The 14462-nt window shown below is 33.3% G+C and overlaps 2 protein-coding genes across 2 annotated transcripts in view; one reads left to right on the top strand and one right to left on the bottom strand.

The window, feature by feature from the left end:
• LOC111426782 (small wing phospholipase C gamma 1) overlaps positions 1-14462 on the top strand; it is a 36653-nt gene that overhangs the window by 19878 nt on the left and 2313 nt on the right. The window contains exons 10-13 of the mRNA XM_023061476.2: positions 9417-9488; positions 9539-9748; positions 9802-10594; positions 11145-11284. Coding sequence (XP_022917244.1) covers positions 9417-9488; positions 9539-9748; positions 9802-10594; positions 11145-11284 — 1215 coding nt within the window. The remainder of the gene's footprint in view (positions 1-9416; positions 9489-9538; positions 9749-9801; positions 10595-11144; positions 11285-14462) is intronic.
• LOC111426783 (uncharacterized) lies at positions 2113-4007 on the bottom strand. Its single transcript, XM_023061493.2, has 2 exons — positions 3758-4007; positions 2113-3410 (listed from the first exon to the last, which is right to left on the bottom strand). Exons 1-2 carry the CDS (start codon positions 3794-3796, stop codon positions 2403-2405), a joined length of 1047 nt encoding a protein of 348 aa, XP_022917261.2. The 5' UTR covers positions 3797-4007; the 3' UTR covers positions 2113-2402.

A 14462-nucleotide genomic window follows, 5' to 3' on the forward strand; every position in this document is an offset into this window, starting at 1 on the left:
ATTTAATCATTTATTTGATAATATACAGTCAATAAAATGACAGACAAGAACTCCATAATTGTAACAATCTGCTTGTAAAGGATAATCTAATTTTGGAAATTTGTTTTAAATGTTCCTGGCTGTTGTTAAAGGTCGCATTTTTGAAAACTGTTGTAGTATAACTTTCCTTTATTGTACACGGCTACTACATAGTCTTTAAACAATATAAGTGACATTGTAACGTCGTTATTGGTAATAAAACAATGACTTTTCTGGCTGATTGTCAAATTTTGTTTAATTTTTGGGTTCATCACTTTTTTAACAGCGTTTCTGTTGTTCCGTAAGCGTTTCGCTCAAGTCTCTTCTGACAAATTTGTTTGACTTTGCGTTTATTACACATCTCGTATTAAGTTATATTTATTAGTTAGTTATGGACAATTAACAAAAAAGTTATATTTATGGATATGATTGTTTATAACCTTTTTAATCGTTTAAATACCGTTATTGTTAGAATTTTGCGCCGCCATTACTATGACATGATCTACAGGACAAACCCTTTCCAAAAAGGTATTACACACTTAAATCGGACCATTAACACGTACGTCTGGAAACAGGTTCCTGTTTTGTTGCACTTTTCTAATTACCCATATGATTTAGCGACGGTCAAAATTCACTTTTGTGTAGAAGACAGTATACGCATTCTGATTTAGTAATCAGACCTGATATTATGTTAATTAGTTTTCAATTTTTGGGACTCTAAAGATAGAGAATTTATCTATATATTTTATTGTTTTACGCGGAATTTAAGGTGTTCCCGCCCAAAATCTGCGCCACCAAAACTATGTTAGGCTCTACTCTACAAGATCTTTCTAATGAACTATTAATCATTAAAGTAGATACACAAACAAAAAATTTTTTTTATGGATGGAATTTATGAGTAACTTCACACGGGTGAGATTCCCAGTTCCTGTCAATGGCGTAGAATCGGCGTGATTTGGCTCAGTTTGTACTTGATATAGAATATTTTTAGATTTCTATATCATCAGATATTTTTCTTTGACATATTCTGTGATTGAATTAGTTTCAGACATTTCTCTGCCGAACCTTTTCTCAATTTCTTGAGGCAGTACACAGTCACAATGTTTTTGTCTTATTGTTTATATTTTTTGTCTTACTTTTACCATGTCCGGATCATCGTTTTCTTTCAAATTTGTCACCAACTTGGAATTTCTTTATGAATGTTCCTCACGTACTACGGAGTATTCGTTACTGAATGCAAAATTCTGTTTCTAAACGATTCCAATTTCTTCACATTCTTGTGACTTTTCAAGATTTCTACTCAATATGTTCTTATCTTTATTGTTGCTGAAAGCGGTGACCGTCCTCTCATGAAGTATAGCTTATTTACCGTTATTTTCGCAATGCTTTATCTCTTGGCTACTTACTTTCCTGCGTTCAGTAAATGTTATCCCTAGGTATGTGATTTCTTTCTTCATCTCTATCCGCTTTAGGATATTTAGGGAGCTTTTCGTTATTTTGAGCGTTTGAGCTATTTAACTTCTAGTTCGTATTGCCGTGACGATTTCTTTCAGCTCGGCCACTATTCCCATATCATCTGCAAATTGAAAGACTTCTTCGTTTTGATTTTCGCCATCGTATTATGCCTTCTTCCATTCTTTTTACGTTGAACGCTTTGACTAGATTACCTTCCAGGTTGGCATCGATCATCTTTGCTAGCAATCCATCTTGCCATCTTATAACACCGCTATCATCTGATGTCTTTTTTTCAGGATTAATTGATGCCTTCCTATTTCCTCGTGCAGTCACTCCAGTAGAATCCTGTAGAACAATCCGATCAGTAGATTGATAAGTTTCCTGTTCCTAGGCTGTGATGTATCCTTTCCATCATTTTTTACGTGTCTGGGGATGAGTTGTATCATTTGATGTATCAAAAGAATTTTATTAATTTAGATATATAGAAAAGTATAAAACTATTTTGTCTTTTAATATTTTATTAAAAGAAATAATATACAATACAAAGTGAATTTAATGTGATTTATACAAAGATGATTGCACCAAACCGACCCAACGTCTTCAAAAAACGTATAAACAAATTGAAATTAAACAAAAAAATCTATGGATAATTTTTATGGATAATTCTAACCTTAATTCTTAATCTTATAATTACAATTAATTATAATTAATTATTAATTTACAATTAACTAAAGAACACTTTCCGGGTGAACATTCGTTCCATAATTTTTTTATGGAATTTTTTTTTGATTAATAAATTGTACTTTACGCACAGGCATTAACATTTAACTCTTAAAACAAAAATACGAAATTAAATTATCGTTTAAAATATTAACATAAATCTAATCAGTCTTATGTACAACAAAAAAAAATCTTATCTAAATAATTTTTTAACTTGCAACATCGTCTAAGCTCGTCTCGATTTCATGGTGATGAGGCACAGTTAATCGTTTAATCATGTGAAAAGTTGGCACGTAAGGCATCTGTAAATTTACAAATTCAGGTTGCAATTCTCTCGGATAATAAACGTACGGGTCTAAATCGTACGGTACATTTATTACGTCCGCTTTTGGAAATTGAACCGGAAAAACAAATTTTAATTGATGCTCATATAAATTCGGTCTGATTCCTTCTATTTTATTCGATTCGATTTGTTTTGAATTATCCATACTTGTCATTGTTGATAAAGTTGATTCGGTTGTTGTGGTTGACTCAGTTGTTGAAGTTGACTCAGTTGTTGAAATTGATTCACTTATTGAAGTAGAAAATTCATTTTCATCGATTTTATTAATCCCAATCTTTTCATAATTCATATTATTATTAGTTGGGATGTATATTTGATAATTTGGTAGGGTTTTATACCAATAATAAATCATTTTTCCGTCACTTACTAAAGAATTTTGTAAACTCAAAGGTGATGCATTCATAAATTCTTGATTTTGTTGACTAAATTGAGCAGGTTTTGCTTCTGAAGGTGGTTGTAAATAGTTAAATTGTTGATCAAATGGAACGTATTGGTAATTATTGACGTAAATTTGTGGGGTAATTGGTCCTTTTGAGTTCTGTTTTGGTAAGTTTTTATCCGGGTTTGGATTGAAAAACGTTCTTTCTGGGTAAGGTAAATTTTGTTCACCCACATTATTCACTTTAACGTTATATTTTATGGATTGAGCACTTTCTTGGTCGATTTCTTGTGGTGGTTTTCTATCAATTTCTTTGAGTTTTTGAAGAAATAATTCATAATAACGCTTACATATTAGTTCTTCATCTGCATTTTGAGTTTTAATTAATGGAGTTATCAAGTTGATTTCTTGTTGATTTTCTGTTGGAGCTTTTGTTTGATTTTCTGTTACACTTTCTTCAGAAAGTGGTTGAAGGTAAACTTTGGTAATCAGTATCTAGAAAATAAAAATTAATTTTTTACCAATAACTACCTTTTTTTTAAAAAACTAATAATTTTATGAAAAACATCCACACCTTTTCGAGTCTGCATTAGAAATAACTGGTAAACGGATGCGCTATGTTGGGTTTTTCTAGGAAGTTAGAGGGTCATAATTAAAAAAACCGTACCTCCTCCTCGTCCCCGCATTTTGTATGTTAATCACGTAGTTGTTTTGTGCATGCATGAACCGTATGGGCAACTACCGAAACGAAGGGGAACTTTTATTTCAATGCGGGTTACAAAATAACCACAACAGAAGAAAAAATTAAACCACAAAAAATTGAAATAAAAATTAAAACTTACCGTCACGAAGTAAATCACCAAGAAGATATTCTTCAACATGTTTAATGATAACTTCTTCGGTTATTCTTGAATTGTTGGATTAAAATAGTAAAATACCACTCGCGAGTTGAAAAGACTTCTTCGTAAAGAAACTCTTCTGGCTACGACACGATGGAAACCTGTTTCGATTCTAGGAGAAGATTTTTTAAAAAAGTCGAGGCTGCTCCCTGTGAGTGGGGCGGGAGCTGGAGAAGGTTCGTGGAGCGAGTGCGGCGGTCGCGAGTGCTCCTCGTAGTTTTTTAACCCCCGCGCGCCGCTGGAATGTGACCGCGAGGAGTCCCCCGCGCGCGTCACCGTCGTCGTCGCCCCCTTTTTACATCGTCGTCGCGGTACCAAATCCGACAGCGCGGCGCTCTTCCTTATCTAACGATTCAACCCCCTTGTCTCTTCCTCGTCCTTCACCAAAAAGACTTTCTCAAAGAGTTCGTTCACTTTACAAGAAAAAAGAGTTACACTTTTAAAGCTTTTGTCTAGTTTGTTGTTTTAAAACAATATCACTAATAATTAGAATTAAAAAATTACATGATCAATTAATTAATTTAACTTAAGTTATTAGCAAAAAATAATACCTATCAATTTAATAATTAATTTGCGATAATAGACATCGTGTTGTATCTCTACATTTCTTATATGAGCTTTAATAAGTATCATATAAACGTGTTCTTTTAACACCGCTATAGCATCGGATGATATAATGCTTCCTTGTACTCTTAACCTGTATTTATAGGAAGCAAGGTATAACTTAAGTCTTTAATAAAATAAATAAAAAAAATATATAAATATTAAATATGGTTTAAAAGCTGCCATATGAGAGCTTAGTATGCGAAATTTCTACAACACGATGCCATTACGCAGAAAGTTGTACCAAATGAGAACTAAGGGCAAAATTTACTCAACTCCCAAAGAAGTTTTAAAAGTCAACAAGATCCCGAAGAAGAGACCTCCTCAACACCTTCATATATTTGGGATCCAGAGTAAACGTTATTATGTTGTCCCTACAAACCCTAATGATGAGTAAAATACTCAGACAAACATAACGCAGGATCTACCTCACTATTATAAAACCAAAAACAACATATAGATGCGAAGTATTGTCCATATAACAGGAGGTGAAAACAAATTAAAATCTTTGAAAAACGGATCTTGCACAAAATATATGGATCGATACAAGATTATGCTAGAATGTGAAAAATAAGAATACATTACGAATTGGACCAGATTATGGATGATACAGACTCAGTACATACACATAAAAAGACAAAGAATAGCATGACAAGAACATTTGTGTGAAAAGTGAGTGAACAGAATAGTAGAATAGATACCACAGCGACAGAGAGCTAGAGAAAGATCAAAGAAACGATGGAAGGACGTTAAAACGCGTAGTGTATGTAACTAAGTAGAAGAGTACTGCATCTGATAGATCGCAACATATCTTGAAGCAAGCCAAAGTCCACAGAGGACTGTTGTATTAGAAGTAGAAGAAAATTCAAATTACAAATAAAATAAAATCAAGAATTTTGTAATATCTAACTTTGATGCTTTCTTACATGTTATTATTATATTTAACATCTTGACTAATTATCTCACAGCATTAAATATTTGACTTGGCTCTGTGGTGCTACGTTACCAAGAACGGTACAATAACTAATAAAATTTAGTTATTAATTTATTATTAAATTTAATTTTTCAATAAAATGTAACAAGTAATTAATAATTTATTAATTATTCTACCTTAATATGATTCGCAATGTTCAACAAGATCATGTACAGTGCCACTTCGTCAAACTGGTAAGGAAACGTTTCATCAATATTTCCAATGATTAAAAAATCGTACACAAGAAAGCAGCTTTCCAAAATACTCGTGAAAATTGCTAATTTACTGATGTCCAAGTAGATGTTTTGACAAAAGCTGACAGTAATAAATGGTGTTGAAATTGATGTCAGTTGTTAAAACTTTTAAGTTGTGTCCTAGTTCTTATTTTAGGACGGCAAGTCAAACAGTGTTCTTCTCGATCTAATTTTAAATTTGAAAGGTAATTATAACTACATCACAAAACGTTTAAGTGATTAAAAATTCTTAGGTATCGTTATAAGACCACAACATTGGGAATTAATCTTAAATTATATTGCTCTTGAAGTATGGTATAGTCAGCAAATCCTCAATGTTCTGTCACCATTTACTTACATCGTCAGCTCCTCACTTTAGAGATATCTATATCTTCGTAACCGCTCGATGGAAAAAAATGCGGTAAAATTTATTGTAATCAATGAACATTTCTGCGTATCACATGTTAATTTGGAAATTTTCGGCTCCGCGCTTTTTCTTTTATCGCGAGTTAAGTAGGATTTTTAAGAGTGCCAGCAACTTTATCTACTTTGCGATTTTTTTTCTCCAAAACTATTTGACGAAAAATTTGAACTGGTGGTAAACCGATGTGTTATTAATGCGGGGCATATTTTATTTTTTCAGCACAGTTTTAAGCTTCACACTGAAAATGGAGACATAAGGGTAAAGCAACTTCAGATTACAAAAAGCAGCTCCAATTTTTTTCGAAATATGAGCGCGATACCTAAAACTGTTATCGATAAAAAGTCCCAAATTCCTCGCTGACGAGGTAACCGGTATGCGCGATCCACCAACAGTTATATACAGCGATTCGCTCAGCAATTCGATTTTTTTTGTCGTTCCCAAAAAGTATCACTAAGCTTTTATCAGGATTCAATTTCAAGGAGTGCATTCGAGCATAACAAAATAAACTTTCGAGATCATTATTGATCTTAACCAAAGCGTCATCTAACTCTTCCCGTTCAAAGCTTAAGTATAATTGCGTATCGTTCGCATTATGAATATTACAGAAATTTATAAATTTCGGAATAAATACAAAATAATAACGGCCCCAATATAGAGCCCTGCGGCACACCCTTCTCCAGCAGCAAGATTTTCTAAGTATGTACATATAAATTTCACAAACGAAACATCACAGCTAATATGGTATAAAATAGATAATAAAATGTCGTGATGGACCATATCAAAAGCTTTACTAAAATCAAGAAGTACAAGTGCAGTACACTTATTGATATATTTAGCACAAATGATATCAACAGTTATCTTCAACAAAGCAGTAGAGCAGATGCGACCTGACACAAACCCAGATTAACAATCAGGAAGAATGTTATTTACATTAAGGTACTGCCTTAGCTGAAAATTAACGATTTTCTCCAACACGTTGCTGACGGTCGGCAATATACTGATGGGACGCAAATCTTTGTACTCATTTGACGAATTTATTTTGCGTAAGGGGAGCACTAGCGCCGATTTCCAAGCATTAGGAAAGTAGTTTGCTCAAATACACTTATTTACAATATGTGTAATGTGGCGCAGAAGCTGAGGAACAACCAACTTTAACATATTTATACTGATACCGTGCGCGCCACAAGACTTACTCACTTAATTTCCGTTAATAATCGCATGATCGTATCCTCATCCACACCAGTTAATTGAAAGGAAGGATTCAGGTTATTAGTAGAATTCTGTCTATTAAATCAGCGTCTCCTAGATGAGCGGGAACCCCCATAATCTTGTTGGGAACAACATTGAGTCTTTTAAGCGTTTTCCATAGAGCACTAGAACCAGAATTTCGACTCAACTGCTCAAAGTACGCCTTCTTTTTATTACGCAACGCTAATGTTGTAAAATTACGCAGCTCTTTATAGCACATCCAGTGACCGTCCTAAGCCTCTGCAAAAGTTTGACATTGTCAGTAAGCCAAGGTGTTCTTGGTTTGGTAATTTTAACGGTTTTGATTGGCGCAAACACATTGAACAACTGCAAAAGCGCATCATTGAAAAAGTCAACCTTAGCATCTATGTCTAAAGAATAAATAATGTTAAACGGAATTGCAGACAAGTGACTAGCAAACTAACGATATTCAAAATTAGAGAAATCTCTAAAGGAATACTAAAAGGGTTTACGACAGAAGTTAAAAAATCTAGACTTACAAAACACACCACTTCCAGCAACAACTGAAACATCAGATACAACTACAACATCCAATAACTAAATAATAAGCTATGCGGGGGGAGGAGGGTTCCGTCCAATCGGAACAGATGGTGCGTCCCAGACAGTACGTCGCGTCTTTATCTTACCTACATAAAGAAATAAGGCGCGACGTCCTTTCTAGGACGCACCATCTGTTCCGATTGGACGGAACCCCCGTCACCCCGCAGAGCTTATTTTTGTTTCTCTTTAATTTGTAATTCAATTAAATCGCTCTTAAAAAATTAGGGAGCTTTAATTTTGAAAAACTGATAACGGACTCTGACAACCGACATTATTTGAATTAACATTATGTTATGTAGAATTTTTTTTATCGACACTTTGATAAACCAACTCAAAAGATTTAAGACTGTTGAGTCTTCTCACTAGCTGTGAATTGTCCAGGATTTTAATATTGATGATAAAGTCTCATTTCATGTTCTCTAGCAGAATTTGTGATAATTTCATTCACTTTTTTTACTTCCAATTCTCGAAATAGCTCACTGTTTCAATTCTTCAATACTGTATTTTGGAATCTTTGTATAATTGTTTTATTGCTTTGTTTGGTAAAGCCCCTTATACTCCGTAAATTCAGGCTGGTCTAAGTATTTGTTTATACAGCAAAATTTTATTATATACTACCAATCAACCAGTATATTTTTCTGTATTTTCTGTATTATACACTCCAGCTCTTAATTTTTCTTTTTTACATGCAGCTTCCATCGCAGCTTTGCGTCTAAAGTTATAGCTTGATTTGCAACTTTTTTCTATAGGTGTTATTTTAGCATCATAATCACTTCCTTATTTTCAAGATGTTATATAACGTAATCTGAATGAGGCGTTAATTAGCTTTATTAGATCAAATCAGTATCTTTTTTAGGTAGTCATTCCGAATGAAGTTTTCAATTTACTTCACCTTTCTCGTTTTTATTAACGTGATGGGATTTTTCAAATAGGTCAACTTTTTATTGACTGCTTCTTGTCCATTTTTAGGTTTCAGGGAAGAAAAATCGTTTCATAATTATCATAAATATTATCTGTGTTAACATTTTTTATAAATCATATTGTTATAATTAATCAAAACTTATTCAATAATATTAAATAGTTACAACCCAATATTTTTAAATACAACTCTGTATTTTATTCCACCTGTAAAAAGGTTTTTAGATTTTTTGATTCACCGAGTCGGTTCATTGTGTCCCTTCGAGTTTTTTTCTTTCCTTTTTTTGTTGTTGTTCGTTCTTCCCTCCTAAGCCGGTAACCAGAAAGGCAATGACTCCTGCCCCGAGACCGTGACCGAGATAGTTTTGTACCTCTTTTTTTTCTCTTTAATGGTACCTTCTAGTTACCTCCTCCTCGTGTTATTTTTCTTTTTTTACTTACGCTCGAAACCCACCACGTGTACACAATTCAATTTATCTCGCCTCGATTCCGTCAGGTGAGTTAGGGCGAAACAAAGAGTTCAAAAACCTTTTACAATCGTTATCTTAAATACTATTACAGTTTTAAGTTTTTACTGCTTTTTGTATTCTTTACAAAATAAAAAAAATTTTATAACTCATTTTTATTATTTCTGTAATTTAGGAAAATGAAGATGCAAATGGTTACAATAGTACTCCTTCATACATGGATCCTAGCGCAATATCTCCATCAAAGGTAAATTAAAACAAATTAGTATCCTCTTAAAAAAAATTTTTGTTATTTAGGTCACTGTTAAAGCTCTTTACGATTATAAAGCTCGTCGCCCGGATGAATTATCCTTTTGTAAACATGCCATCATTACAAACGTAACTCAATCAAACGGAAGCGAAGGTTGGCTTATGGGTGATTACGGTGGAAAAAAACAACATTATTTCCCGGCGAATTACGTCGTTAAAATTGAAGCAATGGATCCTCAAGATGCGGGAGATGATAAAGTAACGATCTTAACTTGCGCAAAAATTTAATTCAACTCAATTAATTTTTTTAGTCGAGTGAAAACCCACTTCAAGGTCATTTAGATTTAAACGGTGCAATAGTAGAATTAACAAACGCCCAAAATTTCGGTTTCGAATGGATTTTAAGGATAATAACATCGACTTCTTGTACCCCGTTCAACGTCGCGTTAAAATCGAGGGAGGAAGCTTTAGAATGGGTTACCGATATAAAAAAGGCAACGCAAAGCGCTTGCGCCCTTCAAAATCAACACAGAGAAATGGAACGTTCTTATGGAATCGCACAAGAAATCTCAAATTTAATAGTTTATTGCCGCTCCGCTCCATTCGTATTAGAACGAGCGAAAAAAGACTTAATCTTCAATAAGATGTCTTCCTTTCCAGAAAATAAAGCTGAGAAATTAATTTGCCAACAAGAGAATAAATTCTTCCTTAGGTACCATCAAGTACAATTTTCGAGGGTTTATCCAAAAGGACAACGAATCGATTCTTCGAATTATAATCCGATTCCTTTATGGAACTCTGGTTCCCAAATGGTTGCATTAAATTATCAAACGGGCGACAAACCGATGCAGCTTAACCAGGCTAAATTTCGGGATAATGGGAATTGCGGGTATCTTTTAAGACCGGAATTTATGTTCCGCGAAGATTTCGATCCGCACGATGCGAACACTTTGGTCGATGTTGAACCAATTACCGTATCGATTAGGATTATTGGAGGTAGACACTTTTGCAAATCGAAAAAGGGAATCGCCAGTCCATTTGTTGAAGTTGAAATTATTGGGGCTGAATTTGATAGTGGAATTAAATTAAAAACTAAAACTATTTGTACGTTTTATTACATTTTTATTTTATTAATGGGGCCGTTACACATTTTTTTATTGGCTTATTTGATAGTTTAGCAAAATTGCGGATTTGTATAATTTTTTATTTTTCAAACGGCTTTAGTTTTTCAAAAAAAAAAATAATGAAGATTTGAAAAAACTTTGGAGACGTCACCGTCGTTTCGCACGCGGTTGGTTGAAATAAAAATCAATAAAAGGTGTATGAGCGAGATGCCACGAGAATCTTATGTGCTAGAAGAAGAGATCCGAACGATGCACGTTTGTGTCTTCTTGAAACCTCGTAAACGTCACCAAAGCTTTTATTGAGGGGATTTTGAATTTTAATATTAATTATTCCAAAAATTAAATAATTTTAGGATCTGAAAATGTTACCAATTAATCTATTTTTACATAATTTATCGATTTTTTGAAAGACAGTCTTTCTATTCGATTGAGGGTAACGGCCCCATTGTAATATTTTCAACTGCTTGCAATCAGCCGAAAATATTATTAGATTTTACAATCGAATTTGTGAATTAATAATTTATTTACAGCTGATAATGGATTCAATCCTAAATGGAACGAAATATGTGAATTCGACGTGTTAAATCCTGATTATGCTCTTTTAAGATTTGTGGTACAAGATGAAGATATGTTTGGAGAACCAAATTTTATAGGACAAGCAACTTATCCAGTAAGAATTATGTATATTGCTGATAGAATTTGGGTATTAACGTTTTATAAAAGTTTTTTTTAAAAGGTTTTGTGTTTGTGTAAGTTCGGGATATGCGCAAATAATAGAACACGGTAGAAAATTTATAATACTTTACTACAAATAAATGATCTATAATCGAGCTCTTGTGAGACTATTCTGAGGTTGGTCTACGTGACCACTGTCACGAGCTCTTAGCGGTGGTGCAACCCTTAACGCGTTTGCGCAATAATACGTAATAATTGTTTCAAGCGTAATAAACAACATAAAATGGTTTAATATGCAATAATTATAATTTTACAAATTCATTCTTACTACTGATTGTCGTTGTCTAGTTTATCTAGAGTTTTTGGATATACCATGCATATGCTGCTGTTCAAGTTTTCTGTTGGTTTTGTCATAGATTGTTGTGTTTCATTAAAATTGAAGTCGGAGATGGCATATTATCATTAATAATTAAGACCTTTTTCTCTACTTAAGATCTTTGAATCTGGTCTATACGACGTTTGATTACATACCTATCATCTAATTCTACTAAGTAATGCAATTTCCCTAGTTTTTCAACTATTGTTCCTGGTTTCCATAAGGTTGATGCAGAATAATTTCTAGATTCTCTCTCTCCCAGGCGTAACTCTTTGCTTAGGACTGGTTGGACAGCGTTGTTTTTAATAGGATCTCGATACCGTAACAAATCCAATCTAGTTCTTAAATTTCTCTTCATAAATAATTCTGCAAGGGTTTGGTCTGATCCGGTATCTTAACAAAATCTCGTAAAGCTTCCCGTTAATACTTTTAGACTCGTACGACATTGCTTTTTTTAAAGTTGCCTTATATATCTTTCTGCTTGACCGTTTGTAGCTAGATGTCCTGATGCAATGAAATTCTGACGAATACCATTTTTATTGCAGAAATTCAGGGATTCTTGTGATTTAAAAATTGTCGCACTATCAGAAACTAAAATGTTAAAATGTGGTAAACCTGTTCTGCTGACGATCTCCTTCATGATGTACAGGGTTGATACTGTAGTTCGAGCTATTTTTGTACTTATTATTTCTGGCCATTTCGACTTAGCATTTACCATGATAAAAAAGAAGTGTCCTTGAAAAGGACCTGCATAATCCATATGCACTCTTTGCCATACTTCTTCTGGAGTATCCCATTTATGTAACCGTACTTTATTTGGGTTGTTTTTGATACCCGCACATGGTTGACATAATTTTACGAGATCTTCAATATCTTTATCTATATTTTTCTGAGTGTTTCGTCTATATTTTGGTGAGCAGACTGAAGTTTCTCAAAGACCGAACTTTGGAGTTTGACTTCGGTACTAGTGTTTTTTCCATTTTCTAATTCTACCTTTAATGAGAAGAGTTCTGGATCTGAAGCCGTAGCTTCCCGTATTGTGTCAAACGTAACGGATTTTTCGGATAAGTGATTGATTACAACATTGAAAACTTCATGGTCTTCATCAGTGGTGTCCTTATTAATTGGTAAAGGTGCTCGCGATAAATAGTCGGTATTTGCGTAACATTCTGATTTCCAATCTTGGATTTCATAGTCAATCCATTGAAGAACATGGAATAGCGGATGAGGCACGAAACCGTGACTGTTGGCGAGCGTCGGCTTTTCCCAAAAATATGAGTCAACTATTTGTTGTCTGTAATCAATGTGAATTTTCGTCCACAGATGTATGCAAAATCCCCAATTAATGGCGGTGGCTTCTTTGTCCAACTGGGAATAATTTTTTTTAGCTGCTATGAGAGATCTGCTGGCGAACACGATGTGCCGTTCGTTCCCATCGATAATATGGCTGTCGATAAATTTTTGGAATTCGTTAGGGGCTGTTTTAATTCCAAAAGCAAGTCGTTTCATCTTGTAGGAACGTCGATGAGTTGAAATTGTTTGTAATTGTTGACACTCTATATCTACCATTAAATGCTTATAGATATCCAACACGCAGAAAACTGTACTTCCTCAGGCGGTTTAACTCTTTGTGTCTCGACGGTACTTTAAAGTACCGGTAGTTTTAAACACTCATTTTTAACAGTAGTCATCTCTTCGGCGTATTTAGAGCTGTTGGTACTTTTACTATACAAGAAAGAATCTGTATAAAAAATGACGCAATCCGCACTGTAGGGTTTTTAGGTATATTTAAACTTATTCGTCCAGATGTGAGGTTTAGAAGTTTAGTGAAAAGTGGCGTTGGTGAATTTTGTTGTTCAAAAAGGTATCTCCTTGATAAATGGTTATTAGGTGTGATTATTACAGATCATTTTAAAAAGAAAGCATTGAGCTTTAATTTAAAATAAGTCTTATTCCTTAATTTCAATAAATACGGCTTCCAGGAATTTTTAAATTAGCACCTTTTTTGACATTTTTTGGTTATACGAAAATGTAAGGTTTGTTTCAACATTTTTTTTCTCAATATTTTTCCAATCCAACCCAACAATTATTATACATTATTTTAAAGAGAAAGCTTTGAGCTTTAATTTAGAATAAGTCTCATTCCTTAATTTCAATAAATACAGCTTCCAGCAATTTTTAATTTAGCTTCTTTTTAGCACTTTTAGGTTATACGAAAATGTAAGTTTTATTTCAACATTTTTTTTCTCAATATTTTTTTGCAATCCAACCCAACAATTATTATACATCATTTTAAAGACAAAGCTTTGAACTTTAATTTAGAACAAGTCTCATTCCTTAATTTCAATAAATACAGCTTCCAGCAATTTTTAATTTAGCTTCTTTTTTAACACTTTTAGGTTATACGAAAATGTAAGTTTTATTTCAACATTTTTTTTCTCAATATTTTTTTGCAATCCAACCCAACAATTATTATACATCATTTTAAAGACAAAGCTTTGAACTTTAATTTAGAACAAGTCTCATTCCTTAATTCCAATAAATACGGCTTCCAGGAATTTTTAAATTAGCATCTTTTTGAATACTTTTAGGTTGTACGAAAATGTAAGGTTTGTTTCAACATTTTTTTTCTCAATATTTTTCCAATCCAACCCAAAAATTATTATACATCATTTTAAAGAGAAAGCTTTGAGCCTCAATTTAAAATAAGTCTCATTCCTTAATTTCAATAAATACGGCTTCCAGGAATTTTTAAATTAGCATCTTTTTTAACACTTTTAGGTTGTAGGAAAATGTA

Source organism: Onthophagus taurus, chromosome 1 (assembly GCF_036711975.1).
Source record: "Onthophagus taurus isolate NC chromosome 1, IU_Otau_3.0, whole genome shotgun sequence".
NCBI lineage: Eukaryota > Metazoa > Arthropoda > Insecta > Coleoptera > Scarabaeidae > Onthophagus > Onthophagus taurus.

Coding starts and splice junctions, on each gene's coding strand:
- LOC111426783 (XM_023061493.2), bottom strand. CDS start 3,796: ATGTTGAAGAATATCTTCTTGGTGATTTACTTCGTGACG. Junction 3,411..3,757: donor TGGTGATTTACTTCGTGACG/GTAAGTTTTAAT, acceptor TTTATTTTCTAG/ATACTGATTACCAAAGTTTA.